Consider the following 27,949-nt stretch of genomic DNA (forward strand, 5'->3'; position numbering starts at 1 on the left):
CCCGGGTTCGATTCCCGGCCAGGGCACACAGGAGAAGCGCCCATTTGCTTCTCCACCCCTCCGCCGCGCTTTCCTCTCTGTCTCTCTCTTCCCCTCCCGCAGCCAAGGCTCCATTGGAGCAGAGATGGCCCGGGCGCTGGGCATGGCTCTGTGGCCTCTGCCTCAGGCGCTAGAGTGGCTCTGGTCGCAATATGGCGACGCCCAGGATGGGCAGAGCATCGCCCCCTGGGGGGCAGAGCACCGCCCCTGGTGGGCGGGCCGGGTGGATCCCGGTCGGGCGCATGCGGGAGTCTGTCTGACTGTCTCTCCCTGTTTCTAGCTTCAGAAAAATGAAAAAAAAAAAAAAAAAAAAAAAAAAAAAAAAAAAAAAAATGAGTGTCAAATTTTTTTTTTTTTTTTTTTTTTTTTTTTTACATAGGCAGAGATAGACAGAAACAGACAGACAGGAAAGGAGAGATGAGAAGCATCAATCATTAGTTTCTCGTTGTGCGTTGTGACTTCTTAGTTGTTCATTGATTGCTTTCTCATATGTGCCTTGACCGCGGGCCTTCAGCAGACCGAGTAACCCCTTGCCGGAGCCAGAGACCTTGGGTCCAAGCTGGTGAGCTTTTTTGCTCAAGCCAGATGAGCCCGCGCTCAAGCTGGCGACCTCGGGGTCTCAAACCTGGGTCCTTCCGCATCTCAGTCCGACGCTCTATCCACTGCGCCACCACCTGGTCAGGCAAGTGTCAAATTTTTAGTGAGGATAATGATCTGGTTTACTGGAGTAAAGGTTTTTTTTCAGGTAGGAAAAGGTATCTCAGTTTAGAGACTGTAGCAATTTAGAAGCAAACTTCCCCAGGAAGCAGAAAGAGCCAGATAGAGGTGTGTGGAAGAGGGTAAGATAAAAGAGAAATGGAATGGAGAAACTGACCTGCTAAAGGTTACAAAGACTTTGGGAGGAGGCCTCCTACCCTGGAAGACCAGACTAGAATAATTGTTTCCAAGAAGTTAGCCCTATTCTCCGGCAGCTTTTCCTTTTAAATTTTATTTTGTGATAGACAGAGAGAGCCAGAAAGAGGGACAGATAGGGACAGACAGACAGGAAGGGAGAGAGATGAGAAGCATCAATTCTTTTTTGTGGCTCCTTAGTTGTTCATTGATTGCTTTCTCATATGTTCCTTGACTGGGAGGTTACAGCAGAGTGAGTGAACCCTGCTTGAGCCAGCAACCTTGGATTCAAGCTGGTGAGCTTTTGCTCAAACCAGATGAGCCCACACTCAAGCTGGTTACCTCGGGGTCTCGATCCACGGTCCTCCGTGTCCCAGTCCGATGCTCTATCCACTGCGTCAAGCTGGCAGGTTTTCCTTATACTTTCCTAGTCCCATCTGTGGGTGTTATTTACAACCAGGAAATGCAAATGATTGGAAATACCATACAACCACATTTATCCAGAACTTGGTGTAATAGTCATTTACAGTTAGATTAATATTGAGTAATTCCTCGACCTCAATTCCTGTCCAGTGACTTCAACATCAATACAGTCCTGAAAGGGAAGCGAGCCAGGACGCAAAGGTCCCGAAGCCATTTTCCCAAAGGCAAGGTCTAGGTCTCTCCCTCTCGCAGGCGCAGCAGCCGCTCACTGAGTTGGGCACAGGGAATTGGGGATGGGTGTGGAATGTGACCGCTGCATGAGACATTTCCAAGAGCTGCACAGGCAGGGTGGAGTTCTAGGCCAAGAAATCCGGGAGTCTCCTTTTGTAGCACAAACCTGACTTGTTTGAAGAATGTTTAAGTGCTGGCTCTCATTGTTCCCTTGGAGAATGTGAACTCGTTTTCTTTCTTGGCCCTTCTTCAGTACTCCTGATGGTAATAAGAGGCAGTGGCTGTGGCTGGGGCGAGTGGAGCCACACTGCTTAAGGTTTGAATCCTGACCCTGTCTCTGAGCTCTGTTAAGTACTTAACCTCTATGTCTTGCTTTCTGTATGTATAAAATGCCACCACCATTCCTCACTTGGATTGCTACAATAGTAGGAATCTAGCTGGTCTTCCTGTTCCTGTTCTGTATGGTCTATATTCCCTATATAACTGTCAGAATGAGCTTTTATTTTATTTTTTCTGTCAGAATGAGCTTTTAAAAACTCAAGATCATGTCACTCCTGTGCTCAAATGCTTTCAAAGGCTTCCTATCATTTGGAATAAAGTCAAAGTCCTAACAGTAACTCATAAGGCCCCTACATGGTCTATCCCCTGCCATCACCTATCACGTTATCCCTAATGGTGGTCCAGAATCACCTGGCAGTCTTGTTAAACCACAGACTGTGAGCCTCACCTTCAGAGTTTCTGGTTCAGTAAGTCTGGGGTGGCCTGAGAATTTTATTTTCTAATAAGCTTCCCGGTGATGCTGCTACTGCTACTTTGGGGTCGGGGGGGGGGGGGGGGGAGAACCACACTTTGGAAACCACCTACCCAGCCAAATCAACTGCTTTCGTATTCCTTAAGCACATCACCACATTCCTGCCTCAGGGGCTATGCATTTGCTCTTCCCTCTACCTGGCAGACTCTTCTTTCAAAGGTCAGCATGACTTGCTCCCTTATCTCCATTAAATGTCATATGCTCAGTGAGATCCTCCTTGACTTTCCTGTTTGTTTGTTTGTTTATTTATTTATTTCAGAGACAGAGGGAGAGTCAGAGAGAGGGATAGATAGGGACAGACAGACAGGAACGGAAAGAGATGAGAAGCATCAATCATCAGTCTTTCGTTGCAACACCTTAGTTGTTCATTGATTGCTTTCTCATATGTGCCTTGACCATGGGCCTTTAGCAGACTGAGTAACCCCTTGCTCACAACCTTGGGTCCAAGCTGGTGAGCTTTTTGCTCACACCAGGTGAGCCCGCGCTCAAGCTGGCGACCTCGGGGTCTCGAACCTGGGTCCTTCCGCATCCCAGTCTGACACTCTATCCACTGTGCCACCGCCTGGTCAGGCTTGACTTTCCTATTTAAAGTCACACCCTGCCTGGCCAGTGGTTGCACAGTGGTTAGAGCATGGACCTGGGATGCTGAGGTCCCAGGTTTGAGGATGAGTTCATCTGGTTTGAGTGCAAGGTTTCCAGCTTGAGAGTGGGATCATTGATGTGACCCCAGGGTTGCTGGCTTGGGCTCAAAGGTTGCTGTCTTGAAGTCCAAGGTCACTGGTTTGAAAGGGGTCACTGGCTTAGCTTCGGCCCCCTTTACCCCACCCATCAAGGCAGGTATGAGAAGCAATCAACAAACAACTGAAGTGTGGCAACTATGAATTAATGTTTCTCACCTCTTTCCCTTCCTGTCTGTCTCTTGCTAAAAAAACCCAAAAAGCCACACCCTTTCCCCCTGCATTCCCAATTCTCCTTCCTCTCTTTGTACTTCTCCATAGCACTTAGCACCACTTGACACACTGTATATATTATTACTTGTTTGTTTGCCTCCCTCAAAGAAAACAATCTGATCTGCCCACTGCGATATGTCCACCACCTAGAATTGTGCCTGGCATGCAAAAGATAATAAATACTGGTTGGATGAATACATCTGCAAAATGAGATAACGATAGTACCAATTTCATAGGTTATTGTGAGGATTAATGATACAAAGTTAATCATGTAAAACTTAGAACAGTACCTGGCACAGAATGAGTCTCAATAAACGTTAGCTGCTACCATTATTAGAGAGAAACCAAAGCATTCGGTGCGCTGCTGTGGAGACCTTGGAGTTTCATCCGGTTCTCTTTCCTTCCAGTCGCCTCGGATGTGGGATTTGCTCTCTACAGAAGGTTCTTTGTTTCTGCAAACGAGTCACCGGTGAGTTGGCTTATTATTATTATTTTTAAATGAAAATTTGTTTGCCTATCATATCAATAGCTATAAAGGGTCCTCAAATTGGGGTAACAGTTGTGATTTAGGGCAATCAAAATTCCATCTGGAAAAAAAACTCCTGAGAAAATCAGACTTTTGGATTGTCCTTTTCATGTAAGTCTCTCCTGCCCTGACCTCTGGCTCTGCTTCTCTGTCCCTGCCGTGCTGGCAGCTGCTCCAGAACAGGAGAGAAGGGATTCCACTGTCCTCAGAGACTAAAAAAGCAGATTGGAAACCAGCAATGCAAATTAGGGTCTGTTGGAATCCATGGGAGTCCGAAAGACCAGAGTCACAGGCTTTATTGAAAGGAAGAAAGGAACCCTGCCGGGCACTTCTCCCGGGGGAGAAGAGCACCGGTTACAGACTAGGGGCGAGTTATATAGTGTTTGGGAGAGCCTGAGGGGATACTGAGGCAAAAGTCCTGGTATGTCCGGAATGCTCCTCCTTGGGGGGCTTCGAGCATGTGGGTGTTGAACCAAAAGTCCTGGTATGTCCAGAGCCTCTCCTTGGGGTGGGTTGTCAACTTTTTGGAATTCCTCTGTCTCAGGGTCAATAGTCCAGTAAGGGTGAGGTCTGACAGATAAGCGGAACATCAAGAGGGCAGTTTGGAATTCACGTATCTATCAGGGTCCAGATGAATTTCCAATGTAAAGAAAACTTACAAAGATCTCATTTTATTGGAATTAGCCTTTGAATTTGGTAGCTTCTGTGTTTTAATTCTGACATTAAAAATATTTTTATTTATTGACTTCAGCGAGAGAGGAAGGAGAGAGAGAGAGAGAGAGAGAGAGAGAGAGAGAGAGAGAGAAACATTGAGCTGTTCTGTGTGTGCTCTGACTGGGAATCAAACCGGCAACCTCTGTGCCTTGGGATGATGCTCTAATCAGCAGAGTCATCTGTCCAGGGCTTAATTCTGACATTTAAAAAATTGTTTTTTTCTTTTCCTTTTTAAGTGAGAGGAGAGGAGACAGAGAGACAGACTCCTGCATGTGCCTGACCAGGATCCACCTGGCAACCCCTATCTGGGGCTAATGCTCTGTCCATCTGGGGCCCATGCTCACAGCCCAGCTCTTTATAGCGCCTGAGGTGGAGGCTCCATGAAGCTATCCTTAGCCTGGGCCAATGTGCTCAAACCAATTGGGCCATGGCTGCGGGAGAGGAAGAGAAAGAGAGAGAGAGAGGAGGGGAAGGTGGAGGAGAGGAGAAGTAGATGGTTGCTTCTCTTGTGTGCATAGACCGTAAATTGAACTTGGGACTTCCACATGCCAGGTCAATGCTCTACCACTGAGCAAACTGGCCAGGGCCTAAAAATTATTTTTTAATTCTGACATTTAGAGATCCCTTGTGCAACTCAGCTCTGTTCTCTTGGTTGGTTCTATCTAGAACCATCCAAAATGAGATGATCAAGAAGAATGAAAAACAGTGGCTCTGTGTCATGTATTCAGAGAGTGAGTGAAATGACATTTTTAAAACGTTTTATTTATTGATTTTTAGAGAGAGAAATAGACAGATAGAGAGGAGTGGGGATAAGCAACTCATAGTAGTTGCTTCTTGTATGTGCTTGACCAGGCAAGCCTGGGGTTTCAAACTGGCAACCCCAGCATTCCAGGACAATGCTTTGCATCAACACAGGTCAGGCTGAAATGACATTTTTTAGCTTTGCATATTTTAGATTATCTCCTCTCTGTGCACATGGAGTTTCGTGTCCCTTGCCTGAACTCTTTGGTCTTCAAACTTTAAAGACTCTTGTATAACTGTGATGGTATTCATTGTTTAGGAAGAGAGATGCAACTGCAATATTGTAATTAGCATTTTTTCACTTATTTCTTTTTTCCCCTTTCTTCCAAGGTGTCTTTTGCAGCTCACATTGCTGGTGGATTTGCCGGAATGTCCATAGGTTACACTGTGTTTAGCTGCTTTGATAAGACACTGCTGAAAGATCCACGGTTTTGGATAGCGATTGCAGCTTATTTAGCTTGCGTCTTATTTGCTGTATTTTTCAACATTTTCCTATCCCCAGCAAACTGATCTGCCCTTAATAGAAACCAATTAATAAAAAGAGCCAGCTGGGCAAAAACTGGAGAACTCTGTGAAGAAACAGAGAAGTCCCAGCAAATGCTAACAATTTTTTTTAAAAGGCAAAATACTACTGAAGTCATCAGTTGCAAAGACTTTTAACTAGAAGAGTTAGGTTTTAAGGAAGGAGCTTCTAAATGCAAGGGTAGAGAAGAAGAAGAGAGAAAAGGGAAGTAAAACCAGAAATTGGGTCTTTCCTAGGCATATGGTATACATGCATGTATCTTCTAAAGGAGACTTGTTGTTCTTTGAGGATTTATTACAGAGACGGCTTGCTAAAATCCACGAGTACTATTCTGTGCTGTTAATAAAAACTTTTCATACTTGTGCCAGACTACTAATAATCACTTTCAATCACTGTTCCAGTAGATAAATCACCGAGGTGCTTTATATGCACTATATGCATCTTAGAGAGGAGAACATGGAACCTTTTTTTTTTTTAATTCAGTGAGAGGAGGGGAGGCAGAGACAGACTCCCACACCAGCAAGCCCACTAGGGGGTGATGCTCTGCCTATCTGGGACATTGCTCTGTTGCTCAGCAACCAAGCTCTTCTTAGGCCTGAGGCGGAGGCCATGGAGTCATCTTCAGCGCCTGGGCCAACTTGCTCCAGTTGAGCCATGGCTGCAGAAGGGGAAGAGAGAGAGAGAGAGAGAGAGAGAGAGAGGAAGAAAGAGAGAGAAAGAGAAGCAATAGTGGGAGGGGTGGAGAAGCAGATGTGTGCTTCTATGTGCCCTGACTGGGAATCAAACCTGGGACATCCATATGCTGGGCTGATGCTGTACCACTGAGCCAACTGGTCAGGGCAGAAACTCTAAAAAATAAATAAATTGTCTAAGGGGGGGCACAATTTAAAGATTGGCAATGACTTAAAAGTCCATATTCTTCTCCCCTACTGGTCTAACAATGTCATGTCCCCCAAATACTGAAAGTTAAAAGTATTGTGGAGCAACCTGGCTGGTTGTCTCAGTGGTAGAGTATCGGCCTGGCATGTGGATGCCCCAGGTTCAATTCCTACTTAGGGCACACAGGAGAAGTGACCATCTGCTTCTCCACCCCCCTTCTCTTGCTCTCTTTCTTTCCCTCTTGCAGCCATGGCTTGATTGGAGCAAGTTGGGCCTTGGCACTGAGGATAGCTCTGTGGAGCCTCCATCTCAGGTGCTAAAAATAGCTCAGTTGCTAGCATGGCCCCAGATAGGCAGAGCATTGGCCCCAGACAGGGGTTGCCTGGTGGATTCTGGTCAGGGTACATGCCGGAGCCTGTCTCTCTATCTCCCCTCCTCTCAGTTGGAAACAAAGAAGAAGAAAAAAAAGTATTGTGGAAGCCCTGGCTGGGTAGCCCTGTGGATTGAGCGTTGTTCCACAGTATGCAGAGGTTGTGGATTTGATCCATAGCTAGGGCATGTTCAAGAAACAATCAGTGAGTGCACAACTAAGTGGAACAAGCTGATACTTCTCTGTACCCCCCCACCCCCAAATCAATGGAAAAAAAGTATCATGGGAGTATAGAAATAAACATTTCTGTGGTGCACCAGAGATGGTAGAAATACCTTAGTAGAGAAGACAGAGTTCTCTGGACTGCTAGTTTAAGATTCTAACAGCTTGTCTAGGATCCCAAGGAACCTGAAACTGGCTTTGCAGTGTACACTCTGCTCCTAGCTCTGGATTGTCATCTATGATAGGATTCTCATCATTTGTGTGGCTAGTGGCTCTCTTAGGAGTGGGCAGGATTTATAATATTTACAGCAAGTGAAAATGTCATACTTGAAAGCTGAGATGACTGTCATTTTCTTGTAGAGAACCGAGATTGTTGGCCATTCTTTTTCCAAAACAGTAGTTTTAGGTTATCTGAACATAGAAAATACAATTCTTTCTTCTTTCATCATCATGTTTTACTTGATAAACACCTATCTAAACATGTTGCTGTATTCTGAAAGGAGCACACATACTTAATATAGTGAGAAAAGGATTTTTAGCATTTTGAGAAAAATTGATCTGGGATTTGTTTTAAAACATTTTTTTTTTTTGAGCATGGGAATATGAGTATGTTCTTGGTTAAACAAAGATTTTAACAAGAACTTAACAAGGTAACCAACCCCCCAAACGACTTTATTCCCTGGTGACGACCACTGTGAACAGTTAGGTGTGTATTCTAGACCTTCTATCCAGGATAAGCAGAAAGGGAAATGTATTTTAGCTGATGGCTGACTTTACTCACTACACTGAATTGCATTGAATCAGCTCCACACTCCCAAAGGGACAAATTCAGAGAACAAATTGAAGATGGCCTTGGTATAACTTCCCCTAGGCATGATGTGCTTCTCAGATTTACCTAAATTAACAAAGGTTGGGGTTAATCTGTTTTAGCTAATTAAACATACGCATGAAATGTAGGTTTTGCAGGATAAAAGAAGTCATACCACCTGTATTGTTTTGTAACTTGCTTTGTAATGTGACATAGAGATCTTTCTATGTTAGTTTGTGGAGATATTTATTCTCTGAGTTGCTGAATGATAAAGATATACTATAGTTCCTCTACTGGACACTTGTTGCTGATTTTGTACTATAACCAACAGTGCTATACAGTGTATCTGAGTATGTTCTGCCGAATGAATGAATATTTCAAGTACCCAGAAACAGAAATGCTATGTTAATTTGATTAAATTTAAACTGCCTTTTAAATAGCTATATACATTTATATTCTTACAGTATATAAGAGTAACAGTTTTCTCATACTTTTTCCAAAAGTAGGTATTATAAAGCTTGGAAATATTTGCATTTTGATAGTTAAAAATGCTTTATTAGTTAAAGAATTTTTAAAAATTTATTCATTTTGGGGGAGGAGAGTAAGAGAGAAGGGGGAGAGGAGCAGGGAGCATCAACTCACATATGTGCCTTAACTAGGCAAGCCTGGGGTTTCGAACTGGAGACCTCAGCATTTCAGATCAATGTTTTATCCACTGTGCCACCACAGGTCAGGCATAAAATGTTTTATTTTAATTTGTATTTCTCTGACTACTGAGTATTTTTCAAGTTTATTAATAGTTTATATATTATACATAATATATAATTTATATAATACATATATAAATGTGAATATATATATGTATATATGTATGTGTGTATATATTTTACATATATATGTATGTTTTTCTCCCTGATGAAATGTTTACATTTAATCTGAAAAGTAGCTATTAGTTGCAAAGAGATCCAGAGGAGAAATACTCATCTGCCATGGTGATCACACCAGGTCACTATCCAAGGAGAGACCTTTAATGACCTAAAGAGCAATGTAATTGTTAATAATACAAACTGAACACAAAGCAACGAGATTCATCTAACTGTGAAATCGGACATGACCCATTGATTATTAAGACCCATGACTAAATAGTTATCTAATCAGAAAGCTTTTTTGATACTGGAATCATTGTTCACATGACCAAAAACAGTGATTATCTTATTGGGTTCTCCAGATAGCAAAAAGGACACAAACATCTGGTGTATGAAATTTGATGTTTCTGAATGATAGAAGAATCATTTATTCAACTTAATTTGGAGTTCAAAACTTTAGTCTTCTAAACTGTGGTGGGTTATTGGAGATATCCACAGTATTTTTATCTGTGCTGTTCAATAAAGTAGCCACTAGGCACAAGCCAATTATACAGTCACATTGCCAGAGCTCAAAAGCTACATGTGGCTAGGGGCTGCCTTATTGAACAGCCCAGACCCAGTCTATTTCAGCTTGGTTGGAAAAAGTTGTATTGGACAGCCTGTTTTAGAAGCAAGAATGAGCTGAAAGGGAAATGGATCGTAGCTGGTGGCTGATGCATATACTGCACTGAACTGAACGGAATCTGCTCTATACCTGCAAGAGGAAAAATTCAGAGAACAAGTTGAAAATGGCTGCGGCATAACTTACTTCTAAGAATAATATACTCAGACTTATCTAAACTAAGAAAGGTTTGTGTTACTCCTTCTTTTATCTCAGTAAGAGCCATTTGAAATGTTTTTATCTTTTGCTTTTGAATTTTATAGTACTGTATCTATGTTTACTAGTTAGCATTCATGTCATTTGCTATGAAAGTTTTAGAACCTAAGATTTGTTGTAAAATAGTACTGCTCCTTCTTTCAGGAAATACTGTGTCCTTTAAAGGGGAAAAACAAATCTTTTATTTCTTTTTGTGATTAGAAAAATAAAGTGCTCACAGTAAAAAAAAAATTACAAAAAAATAAAGTCAAGTATACTCATACTACCCAGGATAACAGTTAACATGTCGACTCTCCTTCTAAGCTTTATTGTAGGCATAACTACATTTAAGTAAATCTACAATAATGGGACATACTACTCTATTTTATAACCTGAATGTCACTGAAACAATTTATCAAATGTCTTTTTATATTAAAATATATTTATCATTTCTACTGTTTGCATAATACCACACTGTGGATGTACTATTATTTATTATGTAAAATAGTCTTTCTTGTATTGATAATTATTTTGAATGTTTTAAAGTTATGACTATCATGATTATCTGCTTACACTTTAAAGTGCTTTGGGTTGTTGAGTCAAAGAGTATATTATTGCTAACTTAAAGTTAAAAAGAAATTTTCTCTCAGTAATACAGCTACATTTTAGAAGGTTGATGCTTTTTCAAATTATTTTTTAGCTGCATAAAACTTTAAAAAAGGCTCTAACCAGATATTTAAAAATGTCAAAACTATCACTATTTTAATAATTAAACTTTTAAGAGAAAACAGGTGATTTCTTAATGTCTCTTTCATGCAAGTGTCTTAAATGCACTTAAAGAAAAAAAATAGCAGTGAAGTAAAAGCAGTTAAGAGTTGACTTTAGAACCACATTGATTGAAGTTGAATTCCAGTTTTAGGTGGGTGACCTTGGGTAATTTAAGGTGTGCCTCAGTTTCCTAATTGCAAAATAAGGAACCAACATACCTAATTTATAGGATTTTTGTGATGACTGTTATCTTGTAGTTACAGTATCCTAGTATGTTGTTTGATTATGTAACAGTTCCCTCTCTATAAGGGATATAGGACATACATTTATATTTTAAAGGAAAACATTTGTTCTTTTTCTTTCCTTTGGGATATAGTTCCTTTTTTTTTTTTTTTTGCATTTTTCCGAAGCTGGAAACAGGGAGAGACAGTCAGACTCCCGCATGCGCCCGACCGGGATCCACCCGGCACGCCCACCAGGGGGCGACGCTCTGCCCACCAGGGGGCGATGCTCTGCCCATCCTGGGCGTCGCCATGTTGCGACCCTCCTGGGCGTCGCCATGTTGCGACCAGAGCCACTCTAGCGCCTGGGGCAGAGGCCACAGAGCCATCCCCAGCGCCTGGGCCATCTTTGCTCCAATGGAGCCTTGGCTGCGGGAGGGGAAGAGAGAGACAGAGAGGAAGGCGCGGCGGAGGGGTGGAGAAGCAAATGGGCGGTTCTCCTGTGTGCCCTGGCCGGGAATCGAACCCGGGTCCTCCGCACGCTAGGCCGACGCTCTACCGCTGAGCCAACCGGCCAGGGCCTTTTTTTTTTTTTTTTTTTTTACAGAGGCAGAGATAGACAGGGACAGACAGACAGGAACAGAGAGAGATGAGAAGCATCAATCATCAGTTTCTCGTTGCGCGTTGCGACTTCTTAGTTGTTCATTGATTGCTTTCTCACATGTGCCTTGACCGTGGGCCTTCAGCAGACCGAGTAACCCCTTGCTAGAGCCAGCGACCTTGGGTCCAAGCTGGCGAGCTCTTTGCTCAAGCCAGATGAGCCCGCGTGCGACCTCGGAGTCTCGAACCTGGGTACTTCCGCATCCCAGTCCGACGCTCTATCCACTGCGCCACCGCCTGGTCAGGCTATAGTTCCTTTTTGATATCGTAGGATTCTAAACTTAATAGAAAACCTACTGGCTGATAATCTACTTGATCTTGGCCAAAAAAGCAGAAAAGTGATGGTGGCTGATAATCCAGGAATGTTAATTACAATTTGTCCCATTGTTCTCACTATAAAAGCAAGCTACTATCTTAAATAGATCAAATATTGTTGTAACGAAAATTTCTTCTTTTTTAAATTCAGTATGAGGAGGGGAGGCAGAGACAGATTCTAGCCTGTGCCCTGACTGGGATGCACCTAGCAAGCCCACTAGGGGGCAATGCTCTGCCTATCTGGGGCATTGCTCTGTTGCTCAGCATCTGAGCTCTTCTTAGCGACTGAGACAGAGGCCATGGAGCCAATTTCAGTGCACAAGGCCAACTCGCTCCAATCGAGCCATGGCTGTGGATGGGGGAGCGGGAGGGGTGGAGAAACAGATGGGCGCTTCTCCTGTGTGCCCTGACTGGGAATTGAACCTGGGACATCTGCATGCCGGGGCTGACGCTCTACCACTGAGCCAACTGGCCAGGGCTAAAAATTTCTATAACACCATTACATTACCACACCAAGTCCCATTTGTTTCAAGTGAATTCTAATAACATCCTGGTAGTCCAAAATGGTTGGGAATTTTTGGAGTTAATTTTAAGATGATAACAATTTACAGTATTTTTCATAGCAAAATATAAGGATTTTATGAATATTCACAAATACATACTGAAATGATTTCTGAAAATGTTCAAAAATTTCCATAGAGACACAAGAATTTAGACATTTAAATGTGGATTAAAAAAAAAAACTAATCTAAATTCCTATAGCAAGAACCAGATCCGTTTCCTCTGGTTTCATTAAATGCTGTATCTTATTGAATTATGAAATGAACCACATTCATTCTCCTGTGTGTATAAATGAGATTTAAAAATCACTGACTTGGTTATAACTTTTTTATAATCTTAATAGATTTGTAAGATCAGTAGTTTTAGAAACCTCTCCAAAAGCTGAGTTTTAAAAAGTAAAATAGCTTGACCAGGCGGTGACACAGTGGATAGAGTGTCCAATTGAAATGTGGAGGATCCAGGTTCAAAACACCGAGGTTGCTGGCTTGAGCATCATCCATCTGCTTGAGCCTGGGATCATAGACATGACCTCATGGTTGCTAGCTTGAGCCCAAAGGTCACTGCACTGGCTTGAGCAAGGGGTCACTTGCTCTGCTGAAGCCCCCAGGTCAAGGCACATATGAGAAAGCAATCAATGAACAACTAAGGAGCTACAATGAAGAATTGATGCTTCTCATCTCTCTCCTTTCCTGTCTGTCCCTATCTGTCCCTCTCTCTGACTCTGTCTGTCAAAAAATAAAAAGTAAAACAACTCCAGTTAAGAAGACTTTTTTTTTTCTTTTGAGAGAGAGAGAGGAAGCATCAGCTCATAGTTGCATCACCTTAGTTGTTCACTGATTGCCTCTCATACACGCCTTGACTGGGGGATCAGGCTGAGCCAGTGACCCCTTGCTCAAGCTGGTGACCTTTGGGCTCAAGCCCATGACCTTGTGCTTTAAATCAGTGACCATGAGATTATGTTGATGATCCCACACTCAAGCTGGTGACCTCGGGTTTTTAACCTGCAACATTCTATCCACTGCACTACCACTGTCAGGTAAAGACTCCTTACTTTAGGGAGTCCTACAGGTCTGTTCTTTATAGAAATTATATATACCCCTCCCCCGTATCATGGTTTATTTTTTTTCCCATTGCATTATGAGGTCTAAACATAGTGAATTTAAATTCCTGATATATTAAATATATTCTTGGTAACAATTATTACAACTCTCTAGGGAAAAAAAGTAAAGCAACCAGCATATGGATAGAGTGATGCTTTGTTCATATTTTGGCCATAGGTTTGCTTTAAGAAATAGCACGCCGTCAGAATGGAAGAATTTATCTGCCTCCTAGTTGATGGGGTTCAGAGCTAAGATGGAGGACTAAATAAACATGGGGGACTGGAATTTTCTTGGAGGCATTCTGGAGGAAGTTCACATCCACTCTACCATGATTGGAAAGATCTGGCTCACCATCCTGTTCATATTTCGTATGCTTGTTCTGGGTGTAGCAGCTGAAAATGTCTGGAATGATGAGCAGTCTGGCTTCATCTGCAACACAGAACAACCTGGCTGCAGAAATGTATGCTATGACCAGGCTTTTCCTATCTCCCTCATTAGATACTGGGTTCTTCAGGTGATTTTTGTGTCTTCACCATCCCTGGTCTACGTGGGCCATGCTTTGTACCGACTGAGTGTTCTGGAGAAAGAGAGGCAGAGGGAGAAAGCTCAACTGAGAGGAGAACTGGAGGAGGTAGAGTTTGAAATGTCTGGGGATCGGAGGAGACTGAAACAAGAACTTTGTCATCTGGAGCAAAGGAAACTTAATAAAGCTCCACTCAGAGGAACCTTGCTTTGCACTTATGTGATACATATTTTTGCTCGCTCTGCAGTTGAGGTTGGGTTCATGATTGGACAGTATCTTCTATATGGATTTCATCTAGAGCCTCTCTTTAAATGCCACAGATACCCATGTCCAAATATAATTGATTGTTTTGTCTCAAGACCAACAGAAAAGACAATATTCCTACTATTTATGCAATCCATTGCCATTGTTTCACTTTTCTTAAATGTTCTAGAAATTTTCCACCTAGGCTTTAAACAAATCAAAAGAGGTCTTCGGGGACAATATAAATTGAAGGATGAGCATAATGAATTCTATTCAAACAGGACAAAACAAAATTTTGCCAAATATCAAAGCACATCTGCAATTTCACTGAAGGAAATCTCTTCTGCACCTGATTATAATCTAATAGAAAAGCAAACACACACAACAGTGTATCCTAGTTTAAATTCCTTTACATTTCAGGCAGATCCTGGCAATCACAATAGAAATGATGAGAAATGCATTTTGGGTGAACAGGTAACTGTACTTTCTAATGAGATGTGCAAACTTAGTCCTACTTGTAGTCATATTCAACTCATGGGCTCAAGTACTAACGAAAACACTCATAAAATATCTGGACAAGAAGTTAATGGTAACCATATCAGGAAAAAAAGAGAAATTGAAATTGATGGCAAAGACAGCAAAAGGAACCAGCACCCTACAAGTCACTGTTCTATTATTTCAGGAGTTGCTATAGATCTGGACAACCACATGGAGCAGTCATCCCAAACAGCTTTCTCCTTGCCAGCTAACAGCACTGGGAAACCTAGGTGGCTGCGTGCTACATGGAGTTCCTCTAAAAAAGAAAATTGGATATCACCTCCTAACAGTAACCTCAAGGACCAGTTCAGAGAAGGCACAATCAGAACCCTTTCTCCTTTACAAGATTTCCAACCACTTGACATTCCAGACACACCTAAATCTTTGGGAGAGTTGTCCTTTGGATCCGAGTTGGACAGAACCTACAATAATCCTACTGCTCGACCTCCAAATCATTTAATGTTGCTTACAAACAATCTCATCAGTAGGCGGGCTCCCACAGACCTTCAGATCTGAACAGCTGTTGCCTTAGACATTCTGCATATTATATTATCACAGTATAGCAGATAACAACAGCTCTAAAGACGGGTAAGTGCAAGCCTATTTCAAAAAGGGAAAACAGCTCTTAATTCTGAATTGTGAAAGGGTAGTTTTAAAAATGACAAAGAGCTACCAAATCAGGATTACTTTTTCATGGGCTCCCTTCAGAATTTGTGAAAACTAAGTTTGGGGAAGTTGTATGTTTAGAAGTAAGGCTAAAGGGTTCGGAACTAGATTTTTCCTTGAAGGGACCCCAGTCCTTTGGAGATTGTTCTTGATGTATATAATTCCTTTTTTTAGTTACTGATCTTTTATTTGTGGACACTGGTTTTGTTTGCTCTTGGGACTTAGTTTCCTTATAAATTGCAATTTGATGTGTCGTGAGTACAATCATAATGTTATCCAGTAAATAAAATCTTAAAAAGATTTGTGGCTTTTTTTTAACCAGTTCATGGCACCGTGATTCGGTGCCCAGACTGCAGTTTTGGCTTTACTAGTCTCGCCCCTTTACTAATAGTACCTACCTTACAGCATAGCGTGTAGACTACATGAAGAAACACGTGTTTGGCCTGACCTGTGGTGGCGCAATGGATAAAGCGTCGACCTGGAAATGATGAGGTCGCCTGTTCGAAACCCTGGGCTTGCCTGGTCAAGGCACATATGGGAGTTGATGCTTCCAGCTCCTCCCCACCTTCTCTCTCTGTCTCTCTCCTCTCTCTCTCTCTTCCTTTCTTTCTCCTCTCTAAAATGAATAAATAAAATAAAAAATTAAAAATTAAAAATAAAAAAAAAGAAACACGTGTTTAATACAGCGCCTGGCACATAGTAAGCGCTCAGAAGTGCTACCTATCATTAACACGTTACTGCTCTTCCTCCATAGGCCCACGTTAAGTCGGCCACAAAATATGGGAGATTTCAAACGTAAAAGCTAGAACGGAAACACACGATTCTAAACAGTCAAGCCACTGGAAATCTAAGGGTCGCCCTGCGACAGTCGTGGGCACTATTTTAGGATGAGAGTCAAGAAGCCAGCAAGTACTTATAGATCACCACGGTTTCCGTGGTCCCTGTTGAGGCGTGCCCGCCCAGTCTCGGCGTCTTAATAGCCCCAGGGCCCTCCGCCGCTACACTCACCTTTGGCCCTACAGGGACGCTAGTCTAGTTACCGAAACCCTAAGCAACCGAATCGCAGCAGGGACCGGAAGAGGAAAGAGTACTGTCCGGGTAGCCAGATGGGCGGGCGTACGCAGACGTCCTCGGCCCAGCCCACTAAGGAGCACTCACAGCGTCCTGGTCGCCATGAAAACAGGCCACACCCAGCTCTCCCGGACTGTGGTTCGCTAGTGCGCAGGCCCTCGCTCGCTTCCGCGCATGTGCAGTGCCGCTCAGAGCCCGCCAGCCACGGTCTCCGGCGCCAGCTACGCCGCGGCCGCTGTCACTATGGCCCATTTCAAAGTGAGGGGGGCGCGGCGTGGCTGGGGGCGTTCGGGCGGTGGCTAGCCGCTGGTCGGCTTCGGGTGGGTGTGGGATTCGCGCGCGCAGATTTTGGGGGCCTGAGGTAGCGATGCGGCGGCGGGGCTTGCCGGACTCCTAGCGCCTCCTTCCTGCTCCGGCCCCCGGCTTTCGGCCGCTGACCTGCCGCCGTGTCTCCTCAGGCCGCCGACTCGAAGCGCGAGCAGTTCCGGAGGTACTTGGAGAAGTCAGGAGTGCTGGACACGCTGACCAAAGGTGAGTATGGGTTAGGAGAGGGTTCCTCGAGTCCTCGCCGTGCTCCTCAGCGCTGCGCCCCTGACGGTCCGTCGCGTGGGGTCAGGAGCGAGTACAGGTGGGACCGGTCCCGGCTCCAGCAAGGTGGGCCTCGGGGTTCGGCGCACGCCCGGCTGTCGGACGCCCTTGGGCGCGGGTCGGGTAGGCTAGCTCGCGCTACCACTCCCCCGGCCGGGAGTGAAACTCTTGCAGCTGTTGCAGTCTCCTCAACTTCCGTTGCTTTGCCTCGAGCAGCCTCAGTGGGCATGTTTGCTAAAGACCTTGAGATCTCAATTCCTCCCGCGTTATTGTCTGCAGAGTCCTCAAAATCCTGTTAAGGAACATTTAACCTCGAATAAGGTGGGAAATTTTCCTGATTTGAATGTGCGTTATGAAGTAGCTAAGTGAGCCTAATCCCCAAAGTAGGCGATTCAAATCGACTATGCCGATTCATAGTCAATTAGGCTGTGGCTTTTTAACCCCGGTTTCGTAGTCCATATTAGTTCCTACACTGTGCAGATTTCATAATTAAAGTGGAGTTACAGTTTAAGGAGCTTGAAAATACATCAAAATGGTTATATTATTTTCACTTTTTAAAATGGAAGCTGTTAACACTGCGTCTCTTCCTCTGGGTTCAAAATCTAAGTTGAGGGTGCTTGAAGCTGGAGGGTTTCAAGACATAGCTGGGGTAGTGCTTATTTCATTAGCTCAGCAGTAATTAGAATGTCTATTATGTATCACTAAAGCCACTTTCAAGGGTGCAGAAGAGCTGTCAGGGATGAGGACCTGGGTCCAAATGAGAAGAACTGTAATTTCTGGGAAATAATTTGGTAACTGCTCTTTGGCCAGAAGCAGAGGTTAGGAGAAAATTCTGAGAATAACAACTCTTGTATCTTAGCAGAGAGCAGAGCTTTTAATTCCCAAGCATGGACTGGTAATTTTGATTTGCCACCTACCTTGGGGGTGAGGGTTCAGGTACTATTTTCCCTGCCTTTCTGCAAATAAATTTCAGCAAACATTATGAAAGCCTTGTCCTCTGTTGTTTCTGAAAGTATCACAGATTCTTGGAGAGCCTCTCCCCTCAAAATAACTCCACAAATTCACTTATTTCATTTATTTAACCATTTTATTTAGTTCTTTTAGGCACTGGGGATACAGCTGTGGAAAAAAAAATTTCCTGCTCTAAATGAGCTTATATTCTAGTAGGGGGAGACATAATAAACACATAGTGTCAGCCAGTGGTATTATGAATAAAAACAGCCAAGTAGGGGAATATAGAGGGATGGGTGTGCCATTTCATGTAAGGTAGGTGGTGGGGGGAGATTTCTCCTTAGAGGTAACATTTGAGCAGAGACCTGAATGAAATAGTATCTGACGTCAAGAGTTCCAGAAGTGTAAGGAGGCCAGAGTGTACAGAGTGAGTGAGTGAGTGGAGGGTAGAAGGTTAAAGGGCAGAGAAGTGACCCTTGTGGGACATGACTGAAGATGTGTACAGCCTTGTGACCATTTGTGGATTTTCCTTCATGAGAGATTGGACCCCACTACTGGCAGCTTTTCCCTTGCTCACAGCTACTGGTATCTTAATTCCTCAACCTCCAGTTTCCTAAATAACATCAGATAACATACTATCTACTAATGTGATCTATTTCAAATTTGATTTTCAGCCTCAAACATAGGTACTTTACATAGACTTTTAAAAAAAATTTATTGATTGTAGAAAGGGCAGGGGGAGAGATTGTAGATGCTTCACTTTAGTTGTTCATTGATTGTTTCTCATATGTACCTTGACCCTGCAAGGCCAGGTTTTGAACTGGTGACTTCAGTGTTCCAGGTCAATGCTGTATCCACTGCACCACCACAGGTCAGGCGACATAGATTTAATTTATAATTTTTATCTAGCTTATTCCTAAAAGGATTGAAACTGCTTCTAACATTAAAATACTAAAAGACAGGATAGCTAATGATAAAGATAAGTCACTTGGAAGAAGAGGCATTTCAGTTATTTTAAACACTGAATCAACCTCTAAAAATCCTGGCTGCTAAGGCAAAAAGGAAGTATATTCCATCTATAGAAAAGCACAGGAATCTTGACATTTATATTATGTTCTGTAATTATCAACCTTGTAAGTACCATTCACAGAAATTGTCAACCTTATAAGTATCACTGAAAGAAATAGGATGGGGAAGAAGAGGAAGAAAGGATAAGAATATTCATGTCTTACAAAATTAGGACTGACTCAGTAGAGATCAGTGAAAATGGAAGAAACAGAAGTTTGAGGATATAATTTAAAGGAAAAGGTAGTAAATAGCAGAATTAAAGGGTACTGTAACATTGAAAGGGGCATTGAGGAGAGGATAGTAGTGATGTAAATATACCAGTTTCTCAAAACATAGTTTTGTAAGTATATTTAGAGAAATGAAGAGTAACTGTCAGAACTCAAAAGTATTTGTGTGTGTGTGTGTGTGACAGAGACAGAGAGAGGGACAGACAGACAGACAGGAAGGGAGAGATGAGAAGCATCAATTCTTGGTTGGGGCTCTTTGTTGCAGCTCCTTAGTTGTTCATTGATTGCTTTCTCATATGTGCCTTGCGGGGGGGGGGGGGGCTACAGCAGTGAGTGACCCCTTGCTCAAGCCAGTGACCTTTGGGCTCACGCCAGCAACTTGGGCTTCTCCAGCAACCTTTGGGCTCAAGCCAGCAGCCAGCGGAGCCCACGTTCAAGCTGGTGAGCCTGCGCTGGAGCCAGCAACCTCGGGTTTCAGACCTGGGTCCTCTGCGTCCCAGTCTGATGCTCTACCCACTGTGTCACTGCCTGGTCAGGCCATACTATCTTTTTGATGAGTTATTACAACCTTTAAAAATTAAAGGGAAGCGACCCTGGTCGGTTTGCTCAGCTGTAGAGCATCAGCCCGCCGTGTGGAAGTCCTGGGTTCAACTCCTGGTCAGGGCATAGAGGGGTAGCGCCCATCTGCTTCCCCCCCTCCCCCCCTCTCCTTCCTCTCTGTCTCTCTCTTCCCCTCCCGCAGCCCAGGCTCCATTGGAGCAAAGTTGGCCCGGGTGCTGAGAATGGCTCCATGGCCTCTGCCTCAGGTGCTAGAATGGCTCTCGCTGCAACACAGCATCGCCCCCTGGTGGGCATGCCTAGTCGGACACATGCAGGAGTCTGTCTGACTGCCTCCCGGCTTCTAACTTCAGAAAAATACAAAAAAAAAAAATAATAATAAATTAAAAAAAAATAAAACAAAAGGAAGCATGTAAGTTTGTTTACAACAGGAGTTTTTAACTTGGGGTCTAGATAGAAACAATTTTTTTGTGTGTAGTTACACTTTTTTTTGGTTTTCATCAGGTTTTTCAACGAGTTCCATGCACAAAAATGTTAATCACTAGTTTATAGAGATTTTTACCTGAGTAAATCCTAGAAGTTTGTTCAATGGGAGATAAACAAGGTAGTGCTGACATGAGCTATTGGAGATGAAAACACTAAAGTATTATATATATTTTATGTTGATTAGCATGTCAATTACTGGTAAAATTTTTGGTTGCTGACTATTTAGCATGTTATGTATGATATTCCATTCTCAGAACATTTTGAGTTCAAAAATTTTCAGTAATTACCAAAGCCATGTCGATTCTCCTCAATTTTTCTCAAACTTACCTTGTTTCCACCCCTCTAACACTTTAGTGCCAGTCACTCTCTTTTTCAGTAGAATTACCACATCAGCCTCTTAACTGCTCTTCCTGCCCACTTGTTGATTTTTCACACAGCAATAAATAGTGATCCTGTCACCCTGCTTAAAATGTTTATGTGCCTGTTCTTAGCATCACAGTTCAACTGAACTTGCAGGGTCTTCTCTAGTCTGTCCCAACTCCTTTCTAACTTCTATAGCAAATCAGTGATAGTGGATACTTCTGCCACATTGTTCACAACTCCAGCTAGCCACACTTGAATTTCAGTTCCTCAGTATGTTGTTTGCTTGCTCCTGCCCTTCTCATTTTATCTGCAGCCCTCATCACGTAGACCTCAGGTCTTCCTTTCCCTTTAGGAAGCTTTCCTTAATACCCAGGACAGAGGCAGGTGTTCTTCCAATGTGTTCCGTAGCCTATTATCCTAATTGTTCCTTGACTCTCTTTGTGTGTCTAGTTCCTTATCTTTTGCACTAGACTGTAAATTCATTCAGAGCAGGGACCTTGTTTGTCTTCTTCACCATTATATGGATGGTCCTACCTAGCAATATGCTTGACATATGATAGGCCCTTAATATATACTGAGTTTTAGAATATAATTTCAGCCATTCCAATTTAAGACTTTAATTATTGTTCTTTCTGCTTTTTGATTTGCAGTATTGGTAGCCTTATATGAAGAACCAGAGAAACCTAATAGTGCTTTGGAGTATCCTTTTCAATTTTTCAAGTCAGTAAAGGGCCTTATTTTTGGAAGTCTTTTTTCACATAGATAACCTTTAAAATACTTTTGATTATTGAAAAAAATACTTTCCTTTGAGTTTTTTGATGATGATCTTATGGTGGGGTAGGGTGGGTGACTCTGATCACAGATGCTACTCTGGGCTATTTCATTACTTTCATTCAGCTCAAGTAAATTCTTAACTTTGAGATTAGTTTTTTAAAGCATCACTTAGGAGCTGCTACCCCAGAAAATCCAGAAATAGAGATACTTCGCCTAGAATTGGCAGAAATGAAAGAGAAATATGAAGCTATTGTAGAAGAAAATAAAAAACTGAAAACAAAGGTAAATTTTTAAAAAGAATTCATGTTAATAATAATCTTACCTTTAGTTAATATTTTCACCTAATATAATAATAAATAAATTCATGTTAATAATATTAATATGATCAAAACCTCACTAAAATGGACAGTAGGGGAGGGAGTAGGGTAAATATCAATTTCCATTAATTGCAAGGCCAAACTGATGCCCTGTCTGGAAAACCGCAGACATTATAAATAAGACAAGTAAAGTGTGGTCAAGAGGTTCTTGGGAACCTGCATCAATAAAAAGATGAGAATATTGGATAATGCTAATTCTAAAAGTTTATGGAGATTTCTGAGAGTCTTAAGCAGTTGATTTAAGTTGCGTTGTCTATGGCACCTTGTAGAATTGTGCATTGTACAATCTATTCATGTGGTGGCCCTGTAATGTGTTAGTATACTCTGTAAATTTGTTTGCACCTAATTTTGTCTGGTGCCGAAGTTTTTTCTTTGTTTAAACTCCTGGTAGAATTTTCATAAACTTCAAACTAGTCAACTCTAAGTCCTGGAGGTTTTACCACATTCTTAATCAAATAATGCATTCTATATTACTCTAGGAGTTTCTCATAATGTGTTTCATATTCTCAATAACTTTCTGAGATAAGTGAAACAGGGACACAGGTAAGGAAGCTAGAACAGAGTGAATTTTTATTAGCTTCTCAACTCTGACAGCTAAATGGAAATCTTAGCCTACTGTTCTTCCAGTGTAACAACTTAGCATAAAAGAAAATATAGTATCTTAAATTACCAAGATTCCACAATGTGCAAATACTTGGAAACTCTTGAGCACCTTTTAAATCAAAGACATTAGTAGCTCTTTATTGACTGGCCAGATTCATATTTATGATTACATAGTTTTTTTTTCTTCTACTTTTTAGGAGAAAGTTCAGTAAATTTTTGGTGGAGGGGAAGAAAGTATCTATTATATAGGCCACCACATCTTTGGGAAGATATAGATTTCTGCTTATCAAGTGTTTTAGCAGTGTAGCCATAAATTGGAATTAAGTTTTAGTTTCCTAGTAATTTTAAAGGTTTATGTAAAAAGCCTTCATTAGGTTTGATTATATTAAATCTGAAATCATTGAAGGGGCTAATGATTTAAACTATAAACTTACTGATTCAATAATTAAATTGAATAGTTTACTCGTTTTGTTACTATTAAGTTTTTTACCCAACTTAGAATAAAATTCACCTAAACTCCTCTGTCTTTGCCCTATAGCTTGCTCAGTATGAACCACCTCAGGAGGAGAAGCGTGCTGAATAGGATTCTTCTCAGTTGAAAAGACACTGAAAAATGGTTTTGTAAGACTTGAATAGTTTGTATAGTATATAATCTTTTCTGAACAGATGCTATAGAATTCTTTTAATATGTTAAATTCACCTATCACACTTTAACTGTTATAAACACATACTAGAATCACCAATAAAAACTCAATATAACTTTCTTTGGGTCTTAAAAGCAGAAGAATCCAAAGTGAATCTGGAAAAAAATTTAGACACAGCCATCTAATTCATTACCTTAAAAAACCTGTTTACTAGTCTGACTAGGAATGATGGTACTGGTTGTATTTTAGCCAAGGAAGGTTAGCATGAAGCTGTTCCTTGGTTTAGTTCAGGATATGAACACAGGTATAGTTATTCTTAAAATGAAGATGACACTTTATATTCTCTGTAGGCAGCTGGAGAGATCTGTATGACATAAATACTTTTGCATGGGTTCCCACAAATCTTTTGCTCATTTATGTAATGTGGAACAAATAACTCTTCTTGCCACCACTTTGCCTTAGATAACCGTGTGTGCCAGTTTGAACTCTGACACCACATTTTCCTTCTATGCAATCATGCCCTATTTGATAACATTGCCTTGCTTGCTCTGTGCTTCAGTGGGTCCTACTTGCACATTAGCCTATTTTGATTTTCAATTTACTACATATACTAGCAGTTACCCTGATTGTAGTTTATATAACTTTAAACAGGATCACACTGTTCCCCTGCCTTATGCAGTTGCTCAGTTGAGCACAGAATGGAGGCAGTATAAAATTCTGGGTTCATGCACAAGCTGGGATGAGAAAGGGGAATGAGCCATATATTGTGGAAAGTTACAGTTTGCGGGTGGAGTACTTTTTTTCTCTCAAAATACTTTTCTAGCCTTGAATTCATTTTATCTTCATTACCCCTGTGAAGTAGGTAGGGCAAGTATGAGGGGAGGTTGGGTGCTCAATTTTTAGGCCAAAGACTGATGTTAATACAAATTACTTAGTCATTGTGGAACTTTGGGCACACTAGTTAACTGCTCTGATAGTCACTTATCTGTTAAGTGAGAAGAATAATATGTGTGCTGCCTACCTCACAGGGTTGTTGTGAGGGTCAGATGGAATGTATGTGAAAGATTTGTAAATGGTAAAGCACTATATTCTTGTTTGTTAGTCCTTTTTCCTTTCTTTTGGAAGACCTACAGATAGATGTTTTGTTTTCTCAATCATTTATTTTCCTTACTGATTGACTGACATTATTAAGAAGTAGTCCGCCTGACCAGGCGGTGGCACAGTGGATAGAGCGTTGGACTGGGATGCGGAGGACCCAGGTTCGAGACCCCGAGGTCGCCAGTTTGAGCACGGGCTCGTCCGGTTTGAGCAAAGCTCACCAGCTTGGACCCAAGGTTGCTGGCTCGAGCAAGGGGTTACTCGGTCTGCTGTAGCCCCATGGTCAAGGCACATATGAGAAAGCAATCAATGAACAACTAAGATGTTGCAACAAAAAACTAATGATTGATGCTTCTCATCTCTCTGTTCCTGTCTGTCCCTATCTATCCCTCTCTAACTCTCCCGCTGTCTCTGTAAAAAAAAAAAAAAAAAAAGAAGAAGAAGAAATAGTCCTTTTTCATGTATCCTATCCTGATTGTTAGAGAACCTGTCTTAATTTTTTGGTCAAACCATACAGAAAACAAATCCACTGAAAGCTGTTTTAACTAGTAAAAGTCTCAGCACCTGTTAGAAACTGACTAAGGGCATTTGAATCAGTCATGTTGGCAGGAATGTGGCAATGGTCTGTACCTCTTCTAGTCACAAGTTTGTTTTTGGAGGGGGGCCAGATACTGTTGGAAGAACATTCATTTGAATTGGTTTATCTTTTACCAATCTGAGTGCCTCCTACATGGACAGTAGTGAGCCGAGTGCTGGGTGTTATAAAGATGAATGACTTCAAATTAGTTATAAGACATGTACATAAGCAATTACAGTGTGGGCTCGGATGTGCTAAGAATGATCATCATAAAACATTGCCCAATGGGGGTTTTGGAAGAGAGGGAGACTTGGGTTCTTTAAGAAGTTGGTATGACAGTCCCTTTGTGGATAAAGACAATTTTTTTGTGGCATCTAACCTCCATTTGCTTTTCAGTATATGTGCTGCCAAAGCAAGCACTCGTTTCCTTTTTTTCCCGTGGGATTCATATTAATATTTGAGTCAGGTGGCTGTCTCTTATACCATCCTTTTGGCCAAAATGGTGGGTTGGGAAATCACACTTTTTGTTGGAACTGACCTGCTAAATTGCTGTACCAGTCAGTGCTATTTAAGAATTCAGGGTCTGCCTGACCAGGCGGTGGCGCAGTGGATAGTGTTGGACTGGGACGCAGGGGACCCAGGTTCAAGATCCTGAGGTAGTCAGCTTGAGCATGGGCTCATCTGGTTTGAGCAAGGCTCACCAGCTTGGACCCAAGGTCGCTGGCTCGAGCAAGGGGTCACTTACTCTGCTGTAGCCCCCTGTCAAGGCACATATGAGAAAGCAATCAATGAACAACTAAGGTGCCACAACAAAAAATTGATGCTTCCCATCTCTCTCCCTTCCTGTCTGTCTGTCCCTATCTGTCCCTCTCTCTGACTCTCTCTGTCTCAGTCACAAAAAAAAAAAAAAAAAAAAGAGTTTAGGGTCAGCCTGCCTCTGGAAGTCCTTTTCAACATTTCTATCAAGGATTTGGATGAAGACAGGATACAAGAAGAGGCTCAATGGAGTAGAAAAAGGATCCTATCTATTCAATTCCTCTTATGCTTCAGTTAACTTACCTATAAAATATGTAGATTTTCATATCTTGCTTACCTCACAAGGCTGCTATAAGGATCAAATTAAGTATAATGGATGAAAAGTACCTTGCAAATTATAAAGGACTACATATGGGTCAGATGGTAGTAATGCCAAATCTGTAGGTGCCACAAGTTAGAAGGGTTGGTTGGTAGACTATATTGAAAGAAGCTTGAAAATGTTTTAACAGCTTTGGGAATACCCAAACTTCTAGGCCTATACCAGAAAGCTGAAATATCAAGTCTTATATTTTAGGTTAAAAATTACAAGTGTATGCACTAAGATTGCTGTCACAGCACTAGTTCCAGTGATTATCTGTGGGGACATCTTGTACTTTATGAATATTTAAAAGCCATTCTGGAAAGCATTAATAGAAATACTGTCCAAGTGCTAAACAGTTATCCTGAAGGTTGCATTGGTCAGTATTGCATTGTAAGTGCCAGATCTTTGATGGATGGTGACAAGCTCAAATGCATATAAGAAGAGTGACTAAAAGAGAGAAGGCAATTTGAAAATACAAGGCTGTGCTAGTATAGTATCCACAGCCACATCTGTCATTTAAAATTATAATAAAATTCAGAATTCAGTTTGCTAGTTGCACTAGCAACATTTCAAGTGCTCAATCCACAGTGGCTACTGTATTGACCAGTACAGATGTACATCATTTCTATCATCAGAATGTTTTATTGGTCGTCACTGTAGAAGGAATGGTTGAAGGAACTGAGTATGTTTAATGTGGAACAGAAAAGATTTAGTGGATAACAAAGACCACAACTAAGGGCTGTCATGACAGACGATTACTTTTGTTGTCCCATTATAAGTTCCAGGAAGTGTTAACTTTTTTTGGTCTGAATAGGAGACTTTTAAAGTTTTACACAGTGGAACTGGTTCCCCTTTTGAGACTGAGCTCTCTTCTCTTGGAACTGTCGAAGTGTATGCTGTATGTCTATCAGAATGGATCATCTTTAGGCGAGAGGTCAGACTAGCTCTCTAAAGATGTGTCCTATCCTTAACTTCTGAATTCAGACATAACCAAGTCCCAGACCAATATGAACATGCTTTCCTTTCATAATCAAGAAGTTAAGTTTCTTTGGAAGACCAGTACCACCACTTTAAGAGGAAGATCCTCTCGTCAAATTTCCTATTCTAAAAGCTGTCAAGGGTGGAAATTCCTCTAGCTTTCTCAAAACATTTAGTGACAGGCATTTGTTTTGATTTCATTATTCCTTTGGTTTCTAGCGGATTCAATGTTCTATGGGGGGATGGAATGACTGGAGTAGACTTTGACTAGGTCGGGAAGAGGGGAAACTGAGTCATGTTGCGTTTGAAGTGGCAGCAGTATCCACTGTCACTGATTTAAAAAAGGATGTTCTACCTGCTAGAACGAACTGGATCACACTCACGACTGCCTTGCTTGAGGTTTTGCTCTCACTTGCCTGGCTCCTCCTCCGTACCATTTCCCAACCACATCCATCCATCCAGCTCTGACAACAGCTCCTTGCAGACTTTCTCACCCTCTCAACTCCCAATCATTATCTGTACTTATAACCTTCCCACTCGAATCTCGTGAACCGAGGCTACTTACGCTATTAATCTTCGAACCAACTGGAGGGTAGGCAGGGTCCGGGTCGGTTCCAGTTTTGTGTCCCAGGACTTCGCAGACATCAACAGATGTGGGAGAGAACAATTGTACTGGGAAGTCAAATCAATTCTTCCAAGTGCCCAGAGAACGGCTCCCTTGCGATTGCCACCGGAGCTCTAAGGAAGTCCGGAGAGCGGTGAGAAACAATGTGCGTGGCTGGGAAAGACCGAGGTGCGGGCTGGGGCGGAGAGCAGAGGGCTCGGCTCGGCGGGGCCACCCTCCTCGTGACTCCTCCTCCCCCCTCGTCGTTTCCGAGTCAGGTGATTCTGGGCACGTGACGGGCACCACCTACCCTGCTGCTCCCGAATGGCAGCTTGGGCAGCCAATGAGCGGCTGGGCTTCG

At 42.2% G+C, this 27,949-nt stretch overlaps 3 protein-coding genes and 1 long non-coding RNA gene across 9 annotated transcripts in view; 3 read left to right on the top strand and 1 right to left on the bottom strand.

The window, feature by feature from the left end:
• RHBDL2 (rhomboid like 2) overlaps nt 1–5,931 on the top strand; it is a 63,978-nt gene extending 58,047 nt beyond the window's left edge. For all 4 annotated transcript variants that reach the window (XM_066269589.1, XM_066269588.1, XM_066269591.1 and 1 more), the window contains 2 exons: nt 3,753–3,814; nt 5,717–5,931. In XM_066269589.1, the coding sequence (XP_066125686.1) occupies nt 3,753–3,814; nt 5,717–5,896 (242 nt within the window). In that variant the 3' untranslated portion in view covers nt 5,897–5,931. The remainder of the gene's footprint in view (nt 1–3,752; nt 3,815–5,716) is intronic.
• LOC136331317 (uncharacterized) lies at nt 375–27,849 on the bottom strand. The gene is made up of 3 exons (XR_010730470.1): nt 27,550–27,849; nt 3,636–3,797; nt 375–1,842 (listed from the first exon to the last, which is right to left on the bottom strand). It is a non-coding gene; the product is annotated as an uncharacterized lncRNA (long non-coding RNA).
• Nucleotides 13,713–16,504, top strand: GJA9 (gap junction protein alpha 9). Its single transcript, XM_066269586.1, has one exon. It carries the CDS (start codon nt 13,807–13,809, stop codon nt 15,352–15,354), a length of 1,548 nt encoding a protein of 515 aa, XP_066125683.1. The 5' UTR covers nt 13,713–13,806; the 3' UTR covers nt 15,355–16,504.
• On the top strand, nt 16,516–24,300 carry MYCBP (MYC binding protein). 3 transcript variants are annotated; one of them, XM_066269592.1, is made up of 5 exons: nt 16,516–16,895; nt 17,034–17,106; nt 21,467–21,515; nt 21,743–21,872; nt 23,109–24,300. In XM_066269592.1, exons 1-5 carry the CDS (start codon nt 16,611–16,613, stop codon nt 23,151–23,153), a joined length of 582 nt encoding a protein of 193 aa, XP_066125689.1. In that variant the 5' UTR covers nt 16,516–16,610; the 3' UTR covers nt 23,154–24,300. The 3 variants fall into 3 exon arrangements, with proteins under 3 accessions (XP_066125689.1, XP_066125690.1, XP_066125691.1); XM_066269594.1 differs by having other exon boundaries at nt 16,625–16,833; XM_066269593.1 differs by lacking the exon at nt 23,109–24,300 and having other exon boundaries at nt 21,738–21,869.
• Nucleotides 27,850–27,949: the final 100 nt, after the last annotated feature.

The sequence above is a fragment of the Saccopteryx bilineata genome, chromosome 3 (genome assembly GCF_036850765.1).
Source record: "Saccopteryx bilineata isolate mSacBil1 chromosome 3, mSacBil1_pri_phased_curated, whole genome shotgun sequence".
Lineage (NCBI taxonomy): Eukaryota > Metazoa > Chordata > Mammalia > Chiroptera > Emballonuridae > Saccopteryx > Saccopteryx bilineata.

Excerpts from the sequence above, each read along its gene's own strand:
- GJA9 (XM_066269586.1), top strand. The coding sequence starts at position 13,807 with ATGGGGGACTGGAATTTTCTTGGAGGCATTCTGGAGGAAGTTCACATC.
- MYCBP (XM_066269592.1), top strand. The coding sequence starts at position 16,611 with ATGGGCGGGCGTACGCAGACGTCCTCGGCCCAGCCCACTAAGGAGCAC. Across the intron at positions 16,896-17,033 it reads TAGCCGCTGGTCGGCTTCGG|GCCGCCGACTCGAAGCGCGA; the intron begins GTGGGTGTGGGA and ends GTGTCTCCTCAG. Across the intron at positions 21,516-21,742 it reads AAACCTAATAGTGCTTTGGA|TTTTTTAAAGCATCACTTAG; the intron begins GTATCCTTTTCA and ends CTTTGAGATTAG.